This window comes from Triplophysa dalaica, chromosome 1 (assembly GCF_015846415.1).
Source record: "Triplophysa dalaica isolate WHDGS20190420 chromosome 1, ASM1584641v1, whole genome shotgun sequence".
NCBI lineage: Eukaryota > Metazoa > Chordata > Actinopteri > Cypriniformes > Nemacheilidae > Triplophysa > Triplophysa dalaica.
This window is the reverse complement of record NC_079542.1, coordinates 30,435,261-30,453,966: the sequence shown is the minus strand read 5'-3', so window position 1 is coordinate 30,453,966 and position 18,706 is coordinate 30,435,261. Positions and strand designations below refer to the sequence as shown.

Genomic DNA, 18,706 nt, shown 5'->3' with positions numbered 1-18,706 from the left:
TTTTGAATGCTTATATTCTAAATGCAAACTTTGTTGGTGTTTTGGAGCACCAGTTTACGGATAGGCCTACCCTTAAGACTAGCATATTTAAATGAGTAAAAAAACGTTAATTTTGATATTGTGGGGACTTTGTTCAATCTTTTTTTATTCACAAATATTATGTTAGTGTACCACATGCAAGCTGGCTATGTTAGATAGCCTACATAAACATATAGGCCTATATAATTTTACACAATTATTTTGTGTATATTTGTAAAAATGAGTAGAACTATGCAAAGGTTAATTATTTTTGACCGCATGATATTATTTGTCCCCCGGCCTACTGACCTTTCACTGACCTCTGACATATGTGGTCCGTCATTGGTGTCGTACGCGTGCCTGAGTTATTTTGAAAGTGATCCGCGCGGGCACGCGTGCAGCTGTCATGCGGGGAAGATGTGCGACACCGTGATTGCGGAGGGAGCCGGTAAAATCAGAGATGGTAAAAAAGTACGGAAACGTTCAGCTTGTGCGCGTGAGGTGACGATAATGATGTTGATGATATTAACGGGAGTAAATGTTTTGGGTTTGATTCTCTCTGCAGTGGAAGAGCCGCTGGCTGGTTCTGCGCAAACCCTCGCCGGTGGCAGGTCTGTTCTAGCTAATCCTTTCAATGTGTGGCTGGCGTCTGTGACTGATGAATAGATGAATTTAAGTACATGTATTCGAAATTATATCTGTGCATTGACATTTATTGGCACAAACAGTTTACTGTGGAAAATAGCAAAATTGTAATATAATTAAAATATAGAATTGAATACAGTAGACCTATCATAATTTTGGTGAGCTCATACACTTGTAAACCTAAACATTGCATGCTATTCTGCATAAAGACATTTAAGTGTATTAAAGCGCAGTATTTTTCATTCATCTTGACTGTAACTGTACGAACTGTATGATGTTACTATGCCCTTTCTGCGTACATTTTTGCACAACGCTTTGGTTTTGTCATTAGCCTAGTAATGTGTCATTACGTGTGTATTTTTATGTATTATTTGCACACTTTATCAAACAACTGAGAGAAGAGTTTTATGTATGAAGAACCATGTTTGTGTAACTATTATCATGTCTGTATTAGTCCTGTTCACCGAAGGAGGACCTGAAACTGGTGACAAATTACCTTGTTTTCTTGGGAATACTTGGTCAGCTTTTTCCAGTTCCATTCTGTTCTATTCTTAAAATGTAACCGCGTCTGTACGCCTTTCTTAGTTGAGTCCACCTTAATTGTAGGTTATGTAGACTGCCGTGCTTTAACCTGTTGTTTTATTCAATAGTTAGTTCCAGTCTACTCATTCACTTAGACTTGTGACCATCAGAAGTGCTTGATGCGTCTCATGGTTGTATGGTGGAGTGTGTCACTCTTGCTAGTGTGATATTGTACTATATGTTTTAGTGAGAGCACGAGTCTTCAGACTTCACAGAGATGCACACAGATCTGCAGTCATGTTATCACAGCTGTTCACACTTGTGCGTGTGGCCGAGGCTTGTCTTGTTTGCATTTCGCAGTAACAGGAGTCGTGTTCTGACACTTCATATAGTAGGCTAACTGGAAGATCTGACTCCATACTTAAAAAGAAGTTAATTATTTTTTGTGCAAAATCTTTTCCTTTGTGTGTTTTTGACTGCAGGTGAATGTTTCTGATCTATAATAAAGAAATTATGTAGCACCCAACAGTATTTTATACTAATATACTATCATATTACATGGACTGAAGACCAGGAATGTGAATTAAGGATATAAATAAATAAAAAAGTTTTCTTAAGGTTAGGTTTTGGGTAGCGTTAGTTGCTAGTGCTGTACATACTGTGATAAGTCTCCATTAATACAGGTTTGAAATTGTTTGTTTGTGTCAGATTGTTTGGTGCTGTACGTGTATAAGGAGCGTGGTTTAAAGGAGCGATGCAGTGTGACGCTGGAGCACATCTGTGGTCTGGAGGCTCATGTCTGCGGTGATGGCGTTTCTTTTACCCTCTCAATACTCAGTATTACACGAACTGCAGTGCTCGGTTTCGACAGCAGGGAGGCACTGAACAACTGGGACCTGCAAATTCGCTACTGCCTTGGGGAAGGTGGGAGAGTTTTACCTGTTTATGTTTTCTTCACATACATATTGCACAGATATTTGGGTGGCACTTTATTTTACGGTACGTGTACCTACACTGAAGAAAATGATTCTTGGGTGTTAGTAAATATTACCTATGCAACTCATATACTAGGTACCAAAGTAAACTACATGCAAACTTCAGGAATCTACTCAATAAAATTGAGAGCGCAACTGAAGTGAACACTGGCCACAATAATGGTGACATCAAATTAATCTTGTGTTTATTGTCAAAAAGGGGTTTTGTAGATGTTTGTTATGTGATCAATAAAAGCAATTAATGCGATCTACTGTTTCTGACCATTTTTAGGTCAATTCAAGCTCTCTGAATAAGTCATATTTATTGTTATTCAATATTTATCATTCATAATAAACAGATGAACTGTTGTGGGTTATATAAACTAATATTACTCCATTTTTATAAGTAATTAATATTAAGAAATATTAGGTAGACTTTATTTAATTTATTTTAGTGTGTCATATCTCATGTCTGATAAATTTAGGTACTCTTTACTTTAAAACATAGAACAAAATCTGCTCAATCTAATTGAGTGGAAATCCTTGCCTCAATTTTATTGAGTAAATTCAGGAAGTTTACATATAGTTTACTTTGCTACCTGGTATATGTAAGTAAAATTTAACTGATTTGCATGGGTAATATTTACTAATCCTCAAGAATCGTTTTTTCAGAGTATAGTGTGCTTACAGTGTACTTACCTGAGAAAGAACTGGGTAGTATAAAGTAACTGCATGGTAAAAGTTTAGGTTTAGGGGTGGGTTCACGGTTAGTACCAAGTTATAACCCAGTTATTATATTTACATTTAGTCATTTTTATCCAAAGCGACTTATAGATGAGTGAAACAAAGGAAGCAACTGGAACAACATAAGGAGAACAAAAAGCATAGGTGCAGTAATATTTACTGTAATAAGTACACTGTATGTACATGGAAAACAGGACTGTAAAATAAAGAGCTACTGATATTTGTTATACATCCATGACTTGACGTCAAAGATGACAGGTCTGATTTGCAATAATCCTTTAAAAAAGTATTTACAATGAACTAGACAAAAATTTGTTTTAATAAAGTGACCACAGTCCCCTTGCATGAAATGTTGTTGAAATGTCGCCATGTTGTTTCTAAAGTAGCCCTTACCAGACACCAGCTCTAAAGAACGCCTTTCGTAAATACATTATCTCTTTCGGGAAAGAAGCGAGAACATGATGACATCTTAGTCCTCTCTCGGCCTCTGTAGTGCTACAAAGGGAGGGGGGGAGTTTAAATTCTCAACCTCACCGCGAGATGCCACTAAAAATTAAACACCTCACCTTTTAAACACCTTATATGTTCTGCTCTTTAACAGACAAGAAGTAACCTTTATATTTTGTGTTTGTGAATTGTATTATGCAAATTTAAATTTGGTTTTGCGTAAACGCTTTTTGTAAATTACATGACCGTGTACATAGAAATTCTTGTTTATACTGTCTTACTTTTAAGACTAGTCAAATATGACCATTATTAAATGATTTTTTTTCTGTCAGTCCACAGCTTCAACGTTTCTGTACTGCCTCGCACTAAACTGGAAAGCGGCCCTGCCACTCTCCATTTATGCAATGATCTGCTGGGGATCGCTAAAAATCATCCACCGGTGATCACTGGCCACTGGAATCTACTGGAGCTGCGGCGATACGGGCCAGTGCGCAGCGGGTTCGTGTTCGAGGGAGGAACCCGCTGTGGTTCCTGTGAGTAAGAGTTATAAACAACAAATATGTTAACAAAGAATTACCATAAAGATAATCATGATAATCACAAATCATCAAAAATGAAATGCATATATGAAGTTATCTCGATTAATGAATCAAGGTCAATTATTGTGTTAATAATGGTATACCTGATACACGGAGATTGTGTGTTAAGTAAGGTGGCGTACCTGTCAGTACAATTACTTTGGAACCAAAAGTTTAAAATATTGTCGGAGGCGTTACACTACCAAATGCTTGCATTATTTGACCAATCGCTACTCACTGGTTAACTGGCCAATCATAGCACACCTCGCTTTTCAGAGCTTTGTAAAAAATCTGCATGTTTCAGAGAGGCGGGGCAAAGAGGAGATACAAACATGCATTGTATGTGAAAAATACAGTGTTTTTTAACCTAAAATCGTGTATACACATTGCATTACATCTAAAGCAAACAATTATTTAATTTATGTCGTGTCATATGACCCCTTTAAATAAGGAAAACTTGTAAAAATATGTCCATATATTTATCCAAAGCAGTGTTTTTTGGAAATGTTAAAGCTCTATCACTATCTGCATCACTGGTGCTATAAAAACTCTTTCTGTTTACTTTTGGTGGAATATGAGCACATGTGTGTCTTTGTGGTCACAGCTGACAGAAGTGTCAGCTGCTTCTGTGTGGTCTTGTCTCTGGAGTGATGGACACGACTGCTCACTGACCTCCACCTCATGAAACTTTACAAGATTCTGAGAAAGAGCAGGTGACACATTATCCACCTGCAAAACAGACACGTTTTACAATATAAGAAAAATCTAAACCACATCTACAACTCTTTTTACATTGAGTTCAATAAAGTCATGCTGCAGTCATGACAGTTCTGTTCATGAAGAGTTAAAAGTTTGGCACTTCCGGTTCACTCCCCCTGAAGTCAGTGGATTTTTTATTGGCTTTTTGATTGAATGTTTGAAATAAGCTCGATAAAGTGCCGTAAAAAAATCACCAACTGGGCAATACTATTGTCTGAAGTTGGTCAGGTCTAGGTTCAGCAATGTTATGTGCCCCAAAAAATAAGGTCAGTTGACCACCTTCATATACTAAATGACCAGGCTATTCCATCAATCGATTTTTATTCTCAATCACATCTTTCCATAATTTTTCTTTTGCCGCTATATCCTCTAATATCTTTATGTAGCCCCAAACGCGCTTCATTTTACCCCTTTCCGCTCAGCGCGCTGCTTCTCTCCCGCAAAAGATGCGCAACATGAAGAGCAGCAGACACTTGCTTATTTTAACAACAGTAGTGCATACACGCAGAGCAGGTAAATGGACACACAACAGTAAACAAAATGCAGCAAATACTAAAGCATTTTGTATCCGTCAGTATGTATACTGTTTGCTATATGTCTCCAACCTTTCAACCAGATTTTTGATATTTAACTAACCACAACATTTTATCTACATTTACCATTAGCATTATTGGTCAACATGTAAACATTTGTGACCCTGTGATTATGAGGCTCAAGTCTGATAATCTAATTGATTTTTAGACAACAAGCATCAAATATTAATTTCAAGCATTAATTTCACAAAAATGTGGGTATTGTTCAGTCGATATTAAAGATATTGTTATATTTTCACAGAATATTCTATATGATGATTTTATGAAACACATTTGCTGGGTTTAAGTAACTTTGTTTTTCTGTTTATGAATTGTTATATAGCATTTTAATAGTTACATAACATTTGCTGTTTGCATGTTGTCAGTAGTATTTTTATTTTAATTAGTCTTATATTAATTAATCTAAAATTAATTTGGCCTATCAGACTTCTATTAAGAGGGCATTCCTCTAAAGACAAATACCCTATACATACATATATCAAAATATAAAATAAATGGCTTGATAAAAGATCATATCTTTTATACAGTATATCCAACTGGGCTAAATTTATTAAATATTTATTGTCCGGACCTCCATTTGGAAGAAAATATAAAAAAATGATAAAGACCGGACCTCTTGGAACTTTAATTAAATACCCCTGGCTTGAGAATCTTTGGGATCTGCTGGAGAAGACTTTGCGCAGCAGTCCAACTCTCCCATCATCAATACAATATCTTGGCCAAAGCGAATGCAAGTGGAAATACATTTTGTGACAATGCAGAAGCTTATCTAAAGGAATACTTGAGGTAATCAGAGGTATGGGTGACTTTTTTTGGACAAGCAGTGTATTTATGGTTGTTCTAGGTCTAACGCACCAGTAAGCTTTTACTGCATGTGTCCTGAGAAAGGCAGGTGGTACCGTAACAAGTTGCTACATGTTGGTGGAGACAAAAATTTTTATCCTGAAATGAAAATCTTGGCACATGGGCACAGTTTGCATGGACAATTATCCACAGGTGAGTTCCTCACCGGAGAAAATGTTTTAAATAAAATTTAAATTGTTAGCAGAATGGGTGCTGGTGTTGCTGTTGTAGTTTGTTTACATCCCAATGTTATCAACATTTTTGCAGATTGTATTTGTATCTTAAAATTCTTAAAAGTTGTTTACTTCTGAAGATTATCTTAATGAATAAATGTCTCTAATACATTTTTGTTGATAACAGAGGATTTTTTGCACCAAGAGATTCAAACCTCAGGAAGTGGCCTATAAAAAAGTAATTTGCGCTAGCATTTTAAACCACGCATAATGCTTTGGTTGAGAAAATAGTGTTAACAGACCTTCTGTACTTTTATGCGAAACAGCAGATCAGGTGAGTTGATGCATGTGTACTTTTCCTCATATTCCTCCATCATCTCTGTGTGTTGGTTTGCAGGGGCTGGCGTGTTCCTCCTGGCTTGTTCCGAGGGCGAGCAGATCAGTTTTCTGTTTGACTGCATCGTTCATGGAATTTCCCCATCCAGAGGCCCGTTTGGACTGAAGCCAGTGCTTCCAGGTCAGTTCTGTCAACGCTGTGATGTTCATGTGTGCTGACTTTAATTTGGCTGGATAACAACGTGACAATGTCAACAAACTTGTTCTTTTTTTTGTGTGAAAAAAATTAATTGAACTTGCGTGCTGCATCTCTTTTGGCAGATCATTTATATCCAATGTTTTTTCTCTGTAGCTAAAGAAGTAAAAATCTCTATCCATGCAAAATATACCAATATATGATCTTCACTATACTGAATGTCCAGCAAGCTCATCCTTAACCCTCAGTTTGTTTTGTCTTGTTGTATGATGTTCACTGAGAAATATTTAGAGGAACATAAAGGCTTGACAATTTTTTTATTATCAGAATCAGAAGGAGCTTTATTGCCAAGTATGTTTACACACACAAGGAATTTGACTTGGCGACAGAAGAAAGTGTACATATGGTGCAAACAAAGTGCACATATTCATTAAGATAGAAAAAAAGAGAAATTAAAAAAAAAAATAATGCACTACATAAAATAAGTGAAAAAAATCTATACAAAAAAAAAGTATCCCCCGCCAATCCGAACCCGAACCTGAGGAGGGATATCTAGGGGTTAAAGCAATGGGTCATACACACAGATCTTTTGATCACACGCAGAACGCTCTACCCACATCCCCGCCCTTAGTACTGTACTCTAACCTCATCCTCGCCCTTAGTACTGTACTGTAAGCAAAGCTGTTCTCAGGCAGTAGCAGGTGTGGCCTTTGCTGTAAGACTTGAAGCTGAAGGAAAATATCCAGGCCGCCTGATGTTTCGTAAAAAGTTACGATTTTGTTACAAAGGTTGTATGCAAATCCATGCTTGTTGTGCCCATTTGGAATGTTTGTTTTGTTGTTTGTTTGATCGGCAGTGGACCGCACCTCACCCTCCCCTGGCCCTGTGCCGTCCTATCCACATGTCTAGATTTATTAATATCACTTTAGGTGCTAGACAAACACTGGGGTTCTGAGGTGACCCCCTCTCATGTGTCCATGCATACCTCCCCTGAACATACACACAGTGTTTCACAATAAGCCTGCATACAGTCAATGGCAAAATACAAACTGTCTCCCTCTGTCTCATTTCATTTTCTATTTGTGTCAGTTTGCGATATCAGTGCTGTTTCAGTTCAGGACAGACTGAACCATGATGCAGAGGAGCTGGAGATGAGGCTCAGTCTACTGTCTCACTCCACAGGTACATGTGTCCCAGGCCAGTCTTACGGAAATGTTGCCCTGGAAATATTACTCTGCGAACAATTCAACCTCTTTTTAAAGGACATCCACAAAACATGTTTGAATGAGTTAAACAAATTAGTTTTTTATTTTAGTTAAGTTTGAATTAGGGCTGTGAATTTAACTCATTAATTATACTTATTCACGGCTTTTAGGAATGCTTGATTCTGATCGGCCTCTCAAAACAATAGGTCTTTTAATAACATATGACATTATATTTACAAGTGATTAAACCAAACTGTCTGTTGGTGACATTTGAATGTAGTTTCTTACCTTAAATCCGAAAAATAAAGGGCCCTTCCTCACGTACTCCTGCATTAAGTAAAAATTTGCCAGTAAAAAATTAAAAATACACATTTCATGTCCATTTTTATTCTCATGTGGCAAGTTGTTTTCTCAAGTGGAAATAAGCCCCTTCAGTGTGAAACAAGACTCTCCGTCCTGATTAAACTGTCAGGGTTTATTTCTTCGATAACAACCGGCTGCCTGTACATTATCCCTTACATTAACGCATTATGGTGTAAACATTTAAGTAGTACGCATTATGTTGATTTTAAACATTTATTATGAATTATTCTTTATTTGGTCACACTTTATTTTAAGGTCCAATTCTCTGTGTTAATAAACCATTAACTATGACTTTTGCTTCAGTAAACTTCTAATTTGTTGCTTATTAATAGTTTGTTAGTTAGTTGGATAGGTGAAGGTATGAGGTAGGATTAGGGAAGTAGAATATGGGCATGTTGAATATGTGCTTTATATCTAGCAAGAAACAGCCAATATGCTAAAAATAGGCATCTAATAAGCAACTAGTTAATAGTGAGAATTGGTCCCTATATTAAAGTGTTACCTGCAGATTATATAATACAAAATAAGAAAAACTGTGCAGCCCTAATTTAGAGTTAGTCTTGGTCTGGATGGGGCTTTATCAAAATAAGATTTTGTTACGTTTCTCCCCAGTCTACGGTTGAAGAGGAGTAACATTTAAAGAAAAAATATTAAAGTTCATAAAACAAAAAGCAAACGATGAGAAGCCACTTTAAACCTCTGTCTCAGAAATGTCTCACCACACACACGTTTATAGAACAAACATGTATTTTATTTACGTATCAAAGGAAGCATTAGCTCAGGAGAGGGCTAAAGCCAAAATAACAAACAAAATAGAAACTAACTATTTTAAGGGGGGGAATTATCTTACCTAATCAGAGTGAAAATAAAGAACATAAATCTTTCCTCAACTCCCTCTCTGACCAAGCACATTAGATTAACATTAACAACTTCCAAGAAAGTGAAACAATATAAAATATATCACCTTTTATTTACCAACAGAGTTAATGAGGTAAGATTTTTGGTTTAACTGAACCACACCAGGTTCAATACTAATAAATTAACACCACTCAAATCACTATAGAGGAGCAACTAAATTCTTATGCACGGTTGAAGCAACCCTATCTCTCCCTCCTTTCATAGCAGGGCTTCGTCCTATTCTGCATTCAGTGTTAAAGACCCTCAGGTGACACCAATCTGGACTGCAGAGATGCAATAGAGAGGGAAACAAACACAACAATAGCGCATGGTAGTAAAAACCAACATGCCCCCACAGGTTACAAATGACCATTGAGCTATAACACGTCTCTGAGATGGAACAATATTCATTACGAATTCATATGAATAAGCCACCTCCTAAAAATGTTATGAATTTCAATGAGATTATGTTGTACTTGCTCGAAAACAGATAATACTTCAACATACCAAGAAAATTGTCAGCCACCTCGTGAAATAGGCCTGCATACGAATAATAATGTCCCACCTGCTAGTAACTGTATTATGTACAAGCTTAAAGAAATTAAAATTGTTTCTTTTTTTTGTTCTGGAAGCTTCCAGTGTTGGGTCTTCAATGATGGGAGATGCTTGCAGCATATCCGCGTCATCAGACACCAGCCAATCGGAATGTAACGTTAGCATTCGCCCTGCACTGTGGACCGAAGCTGTCTTGCCTATCTCATCTGAAACATGTCACCCACTGCCACCAAAAACAGCATCTCACGGGGATGACAAACCATCTGAGACCTTAAACCATGAACTCCGTGTTCCTGTGGATCCTGTCCACTCACGGAAGCTGAAGGACACTGGAAGACAAAACTCATCCGACAGTGGCATTGCCACAGGAAGCCATTCTTCCTACACTGGAAGTTTATCCTCTTACATTGGCAGTCTGGATGCTGCGGGACCAGGGGATGAGTATGGCATGCTGCTCAATCTTCCAGCCCCTGCTTACTTGGAGAAACACCTGTGCACCTGCCCACCGTGTCCTGCCCACGAGTACCAGGTGCCCTCGTCTCTGCGTTACCTGTATGATACTCCCCGCAGGTTACTGGAGACAACCAGGACATCGGAGTCCTCCGGAGTTAGGAGTAGATCTACAGAGGGTACTGCACTTGCAGACAGTGGCCAGACTGAGTTGTCAATCAGCTGTCAAACAAAAGACTGTTTCGAATGTCCCAGGCAATCAGATTCAGGCCCAGCCCTGATGCATTATCACAGGACTGAAGAGACACTTGAGATCAATATAGGGGAGGGGCTGAAGAAAGAGGAGGGGCCTAAAGGATCATCTTGTATTAAGCAGTTTGGTGACTGTACAAATCGTTCACATCCTGCTGCCGGTCATAAATCACTCTTCACTACATGCCCTTCCTGTGGAGGACTTAAGGTAAAGACACACCTAGTTTATACATGTAGTGTGTAATTTAGAAATACTTTCCCAGTTGAATGTATGGAAAGCACTAAAGCAAGCTGCCTGTAGACTTCCTGAAGAGTTTAAACACTGTGTTTAGGGAATTGTGTGTAAGGAAGCGTTTGTTACATTTATTCTTAATGTTTAATCTTTCAGCACACACTCAACATATAAAATCATCAAGTTATGGGAATGACAATGCATTTATCTTAGAATAAATCACTGAAATCATCAACTCTGTGTTTACAAAATAAAATTCCAGACAGCTTAATGGAAGATTAGTGGGGGCGGAATTCATTATGGTTTTCAACATGAAGAGCAGAGAGACATCAAGAACATCTTTTTCTATAAATCGGCCTGATTTTCGTCATAATGCGAAATTCCTGTTTTTTCTCTTCATCAGTGCAGTGTGTGTCTTACAGGATAGACTGTCTCTACAATCCGTGTTATTTTTTATGCTGTAGGAGATATTGTCTGTTTTTAGGAATGCATTGTAAAATGTTATGAGTTTATCAGTCTTTGATCAGATATTGGACAGTAATAGGCTGTTTGCTGCCCCCTGCTGACTTAAATTATACAGACACTTGAAAAAGTCCAGTGAATCAGAATCAGAATCAGAAAGAGCTTTATTGCCAAGTATGTTTGCACATACAAGGAATTTGTTTTGGTGACAGGAGCATCCAGTACACAGAATAAGCAACAACACACAGACCATCAAACAATACAAAAAACAGTTACACAGATGATTTAAATAAGGGCCTATGGGTATAAAAATAAAGAAATACAATACAATAAACATGAATGCTTGAATGCTTTAAGGGATAGTTCCTCCAAAAATGGAAAATCCGTCATCATTTGCTCTCTGTATAAATGTACAGTATTTGTTACAGTGAACACGGAAAAGATATTTGGAAGAATGTTAGCAATTTTCAGTTCTGGGACATCATCCACTACCATAGTAGGAAAAAGATATTCTGTTGAACACATAATCAGATATTTTTTGTGATCAACATTTTTTATTGGTTCAAAATACAACGAAAAACACTCACAAAACAAACAACAATAAAAAAATGCATAAATCAATATATTAAATAAATAAATAAGAAAACACCCAGACAGAAAAAGGGGGAAACAGACCTGCTTCCTGCTTTGTGATGAATAATGAGATATTTTTAATAATTTAGGAAAACAAGTGTTCTCTGGCACCTTTGAATTCCATTTAATTCTTCCTACTAAGGTTGTCAATAATATCCAGGAACTGAAAATTAATAACATTCCTCCAAATATCTTTATCTGTGTTCATCGGAATAAAATAATTTACAGAGGTATGAGTAAATGATGACAGAATTTTCATTTTTGGGTGAACTATCACTTTAAATGCTTTTGTTTTAATTAATTAATTTCTTTGCCAAAGCATGACAGTGAATTTATTTCAATCCTACTAAAAATGTTTTCATCATTATACACCACTAGTTCTGAATGTCTGTCTATAGGGAAAGATGCATTTTGCTTTCAGGGGTATAGGGCATCTAAGTTTTATATTTTATCATATCATAACTTCAACTTTATGCCAGTACAGTATTTTGAGTCAAATTTGAAGTAAAATACATTACATTGTGTTGTTTTTACAAAAACATTTTTTAACAAACTTCAACACATTTATTAAAATATTAGAGAGACTGTTTCATAATTAACAGAAAGTTAAACTAAAGATGTATTTTATCAGGAATGTTCCTGTAATTTACAGCATCACAACCTCTGGAGTAACCGAGTGTCTTGCTCAAGAAAATATTTATGGTGGATTAAAACCTTTGAAGGAGCCGAACCCATTTTCGTTTCTAGCCCAAACTTAAGTAATGAGGGGTTTCAGAATTACTGTAATTACAAAAAGCGTCACATGCATTATGTTTCATACAGTGTGATTGTACTGAAGTGGGTAACAGGGTTACAGTATTATCTCGCTGAATCTTTTTTTTTTAACAGGGAACTCGTCTGCCTGGAATGACTTCACTGCCTCTTGTGCCAGGTAAGATTCATCCAACTCTGTACAGCTCTGTGACAACCTAGTGAGCTTAAAGTTTCATTTTTACATAGACAGCTTACCATATGGTGACTTGATTTAATTAATTAAATAAGAGACATTTTTATGTCATATAAAACATATTTACAATCAAAGTTTCAAAAATGAGTGCCGAAGAATGATTGCAATAAACCAATATAATATATGCAAAAGCTTTTGTAAGGTGTACCTTTACAACCGGTTGTCTTGAAATGCCTACTAGGTAGGCAGCTCACTAGGGTAGAAGCAGAACAAATTTACACTGTTTTTTGTATTTTTAGTAGTTTACTTGGTTTTAAATACCATATGTAGATTAAAAGGATAGTTCACCCAAAAATGACAATTTGGTCATCTTGTATATAGATTGTTCCTAAGCTGTATACATTTCTTTGTTCTGCTAAACACAAAGGAAGATATTTGCAAGAATGTCATTAACCAAGCAGATCTTGTCCTCCATTTATTACCATAGTATTCATTTTCCCTACTATGGCAGTAAATGAGGGATGAGATCTTCTCGGTTACTGACATTTTTCCAAATATATTCCTTTGTGTTTAGCAGAACAAATGATGACAGAATATTCATTTTTGGCTGAACTATGCCTTTTAAATATACCGTATAATATGTTGCTAAAGTGAGATATATCAGGTAAGTACCAACACACTCTCAGAGCCTCAGGTGTTACCTCAGCAGGTAAACAAACAGCACCACCCACTACCGATGTCACTGCTCAACCCACCAATCAGGAGTCAGAAGATATCAGAAAACCTTGTGCATCTTGGACTATCCAGAACTCATGGAAGCCCTCATCTGAGCCACCGCAGAGCAATGAGGAGAGAAGATCTGATGGAAATGTCTCTTGTCTATCGGATCTTCTGGCAAACTACAGTCTCGCTGACCGGCGCTCAGTGAATGGTAGCGTTTATGAGCCCATGTCATCGTCTTTGGTCCCTGTAGGCTTTGAGTCCAAACGACCTGCTCACAGTGCACACACTCTCCTCTATGAGAACTGCCTCCACTGCAGAAGAGGAGAGAACAAATGCCATCTTCCCAAACCAACCCCTCCAACTAGGCATCAAGAGTGTTTCCAGCAGTACCAGAGTAAAGTTCTGAGGAGAAGCCACTCAAACATCTCAGAATCCATCTGTTTCTCTACTGAACATCTCCGTATATCACAACAAACATATGAAGAAGGTAAGAGAACTACTGTGTAAACTTTTCATCCCAGACTCGTCTCATGTCTAACACCAAAATGTCTCCTGACTTTTTCCTTGGAGTGCTATTTTTCCTCTGTGCTCCTCTAAAGTTTCCTCCTCCTCCCACTCTTTGTTCCTCTCGATTCTTTGACTTTTCTGCTTTTGCGCTTTTGAAGCAGCTTCACACTCTAGTTCTTGAGGTTGCACCCCTGGGTGCTTTTTATTGAAGGACTTTCCATCTATGCTGGACTGTTATTTCCTGCTTTTCATTCAGTGAAATGCTCCACAGCACTTTACGTAATAATTTTAATAATAATAAATCAATAAAACTTTATATTTAATTTATCAATACATTTAAATAAGAAATAAAAATTAATACAAACCACAAAAGTATTGAATAAAAACATAATTAACTATAACTATAATTAATAAAAAAAACAATTGGACAATTTGAAGTGCAGTTTCACTGAATTTTTTAAATCAGGTCATTTAAATCATAAAACATGAAAACAACATTTAAACCCAGTTCTAGCTGTTCTGTTCACTGATATATTGTACATAATGTGTTTTGGATTTTAAGCTGTGGTTATTTTTGTGCAGATAAGAGGGCAGAGAAAGGAAGACCTGATTCAGCATATGAAATCATGGAGAGTCGAATGTCGGAGGTAAATAGTTTGGTTTTAAATGACAGTAAACAGAACTTCAACAAACTGATCTCATCATTATTTTTCTAAATACAGGAGATAAAAAAACCTATTTGTAATCCACAAACAAAGCCTTTTCTCTCTATACTCAAAGACTGAAACCTTTACATGTACAGACACGTTACAGTTTAAACTGGTTGGAGCATGTTACTTTTAATATGGAATTAGACTGCATAAGGTGTGTTTTTCTATAGCTATGACTCTTTCTGACACGCTGTCTCTCTGTCTCTCACACTCAGTCAGAGAAGAGCAGGTATGAGCTCATGAGAGGTTGTGGTGGATCACATCTCGACTCTCTACATCTCACAGAAGGTCAGTTCAGTCACCTTGATTGTATCGCATGACTCCTATCTATTTCTGAAAATAATTTTTATTTTGTCACAGAAAAAAATTGAGCAGCCCAGTTCTAGTTCGGTTGGAGTAGGAGGACTATGGTATTAATTGGGTTGGGACAATACAGTGTCTTTTCATGTTTGTGTGTCATTGTGGGGACCACACAAAGGAAGTTGATTATTAAACATAATAAATGATGCATGTTTGAAAATTTAAAAATGTATAAAGGTGTCTATGAGGGTTAGATTTAGGGGTAGGGGGAGGGGATGGAATGCACTGTTTGTACAGTATAAATGTCGTTATGTCTATGCAAAGTCTGAATACTTTAAACAAAACACTGAGCATACACAAATCAACCAATTCACATTTGTTTAAAAAATAAGCCCAGGTTCTGTGATGGTACCAGGTGTAAGGGTTTTCAGGTTTTAAGAAAATGCTGAGCTCTTTACAGTGGTACAAAAAATCCACTCACAATGCAAGTTTGATACCAAATGTTTAGGTTGTTGGCCATTCAGAGCATCCAACAGGAGAAAAAATACATGTAATAAACTATTCATTTAAAAATTAAATTAAATAAAAAAAGACACCTCCTTTAATCCCCTCTCATCTTCATCATTTTAAGTTAAATGCATTTTGCATCAAATACAATGCAGTAAATACTTTCAAAATCCAGGTCCTCCAGAGATCTTCTGTAGCTGCAGACGCATAATTAGCCTACATCTAATTCTTTCATCACAAAAACTTAAAAACAAGAGACCCATGGTCATTTCAAGCTGACAGAACCTGTCACACATCTATGGTGTTTCTTCTTGAATTTCTTCATTTATTAGTAAAGAAACCATTGTTCAAAGTCCTTAATTAAAGTAAACTTAACACAATCCGTGTTTACATCTTTATCAGAATCATGTCATCTTATCTTATAACAATGTACAAGTGTTTTAATGATGTAATACTAGTTTCTTTACTGAATGAATAGAATTGAAATTGAAAGGCACGTCTCATGGAGGACCTGTTCTGTGTTTAATATTGTATAGTATGTGTCATTTAAGGTGGACCATTTGCATTTCCTGTGGATGGTTTTGCGAAGGGAGATCTTGTAACATATGTGAATATTCCCACCAGCCCCATGTCCAAAAAACAGCTGAATTACATGGAAGTAGAGCTTCAGGAGTCCAGCACCTCCATCAGAGGTGTGAGCCTTTATTTTACAGGGTTACTTTATTTAACATTATCTAGTTCTGCCAGTAGGTGGCAATCTCTTAGCATCTTTCATGTGTTGAACGAGTTTCATGTGGGTTTTGTACTTATGTACTGTTTAATTGTTGTTTATATTGTGTGCAGGAAGAAGCTCCAGTAAATATGCTCAGATTGATATAACAGCAACTGAGGCAGCGCACAGAGCCGGTACCCAGCATGCACTGGGACGAGAGGAGGGGCTGCAGAGACTGGAGCAGAGGAGAAGAGGGGGGCGCCTCAGTGATGTCATCAGGCCACAAACCAGGGGTGAAGATGCTGTCACACATAATTCCTCTTGAAATGAGCAGAAATTATTTTATTTGGAAAGAGCTCATCTCTTGTTCTAAAGGCCTCTGGAGAAACTGACCAAAATGGCTGACCAGTATATCAGTATACACAGACACCAGTCCAGACAGTATATCAGTGTGTCACATTTTTACACAGGTTTTGTTTAGCCAGGCAATTTTTTCTGCTGTATCGAATACAAACTCATTTAGTTGTTTGTAGGGCTGTAATTCTTTTATAGTAAATCTCACTGATCTACATGTATTATTGATATCCTTAGTTGTTGTACTAACGATTCAACATTCAATACGAACAGTCAAGACAGTTTCTGATTGTACTTTATTCAGGTTGTGACATATTTAATTTTGTGATTATTAAGCCGTTAATGTAGCAAACAATAATTTTTTACTTGCTAGCTTTCATTTAAAGTTATCTGTTTATTTTTCTTGACAAATCACTACATTTAAATATAATGTCCTTATTCTGGTCTTTTGTCATGTTTCCAATTGTTTATTTATTAAATAATGAATAAATAGTAAATTATTGAATCATTTTTTATAATGAAACATACATGAACAGCTGTGACGGATAAAAATCACCTATGTGTATTAAATTATTATAATTAATAATAACAACAACAACAACACAATCCAACAGATCCTCTTGTGTGTCCAAACACAGCCAGAGTGTGGTATGATGTGTGTTCAGGTGCGTTAGTCTTATTTCCACATGACACACAAATGCTTATGACGTCCACCGAAGCACGAGAAACAAATTGTTGTCAACAAATTGTTTTTGCCAGAGGTCATTGGCATCGTGTTCAGATAAATGGCAAGATCAGTACTATCCCTAATACCAACAGATGAAACACCCAAATCTGACTTAGTCAGCTAGAAATGTCTCTGATGAGCCCACTAGTCCAAGGCACATTCAATTTAATACAAAAAATGAAGTTTCTCACCTGAATCCTGTAGAAAATCAGTTTGGTGAACTCAAGAGGAGCATCATTAGTTATTTAAAAGAACTTAAGAGACCTCCTGTCACAATCCCTGCCTGTGTTCACTGCCTGGACTCTTCACTGCCCATAATCATCTGCACCCGTCAGCCATGTCACCTCACCTGTTTTCAATGTTCCTCATGCACCAAATAAAAGCACATCTTCATTAAGAGCCTGAGGGCTATTCCGTCAACATTGCTGAGAAAAGCAGCAATTAACGTTCTAAATCTGACTTAACATTAATAAACCGAACTAATTAGTTGCGCCAAAGAGGATTTCATAAAGGTTAGCTTTAGTTTACAAGATCCTATTATTTTGAGCGAGATTTATAGTCAAGCTAATACCCAGCAAACACACAATGTAGCCAACCTTTAAGCAAGTTGTAAAAACAAGATCAAAAGGTTGATGTTTCTTTTTTGTGTGGTGAAGTTGTCCCAAGATTGTCACAAAGTTTACAAAGCTATCTTTTACCATGCCTTCGAGGGCCATTTCTTTAGGTTGTGTCTATGTTGTTTCACTGTACGGAAGTGCAAATTATCATTAAATTATAATGTTATGGTGAACTACTCCTTTAAGGGAGCTAGATTGTTTTGCTCAATTGTCACACTTAATATAAATACTTTGAACTTTAAAATGTCATGCAAAATGATTTGCATTAAGTCTCTAAGCCTGTGTTACACACTGATCTGAGACTCAAAGGTTGAGGATCCAAAATCTTTATTCAAGACGTAATCCAGGGCATAATCCATAAAACAGGCAATCACTCCACACAAGCCAAACAAACACAAAGGGCAAAGGCAAACAGGGTAATCCCACAAACAGGTAAAACAAAAAAACAGGTATCCAAACAATAATAAACCACTCAGAATTGACTGTTAAATTGTCATCAAAAATGTACTTGTCGCCCCAGTCCTTCTCTGAAATCATCATTTGCAGCCTATCTTTCCTCAGGCTGGTAATATACATTTTGGCTAATATAATTGTTTGAAATTGTTCTGTTGCTAGCTATTATCCTTTATTGACGATAGCCTAAACATTTGATATCAAATACATATAATTTTACAAGGTATGTCACAGACAGTATATTCATTATTATTGTGGTCTATAATTTAATTT

General features: G+C 36.7%; 1 protein-coding gene across 1 annotated transcript; it reads left to right on the top strand.

The window, feature by feature from the left end:
- The first annotated feature begins 421 nt into the window (after positions 1–421).
- On the top strand, positions 422–17,015 carry dok7a (docking protein 7a). The gene is made up of 13 exons (XM_056743047.1): positions 422–489; positions 584–629; positions 1,894–2,109; positions 3,683–3,883; positions 6,694–6,813; positions 7,918–8,010; positions 9,926–10,758; positions 12,766–12,808; positions 13,533–14,033; positions 14,636–14,700; positions 14,979–15,051; positions 16,122–16,262; positions 16,414–17,015. Exons 1-13 carry the CDS (start codon positions 436–438, stop codon positions 16,605–16,607), a joined length of 2,580 nt encoding a protein of 859 aa, XP_056599025.1. The 5' UTR covers positions 422–435; the 3' UTR covers positions 16,608–17,015.
- Positions 17,016–18,706: the final 1,691 nt, after the last annotated feature.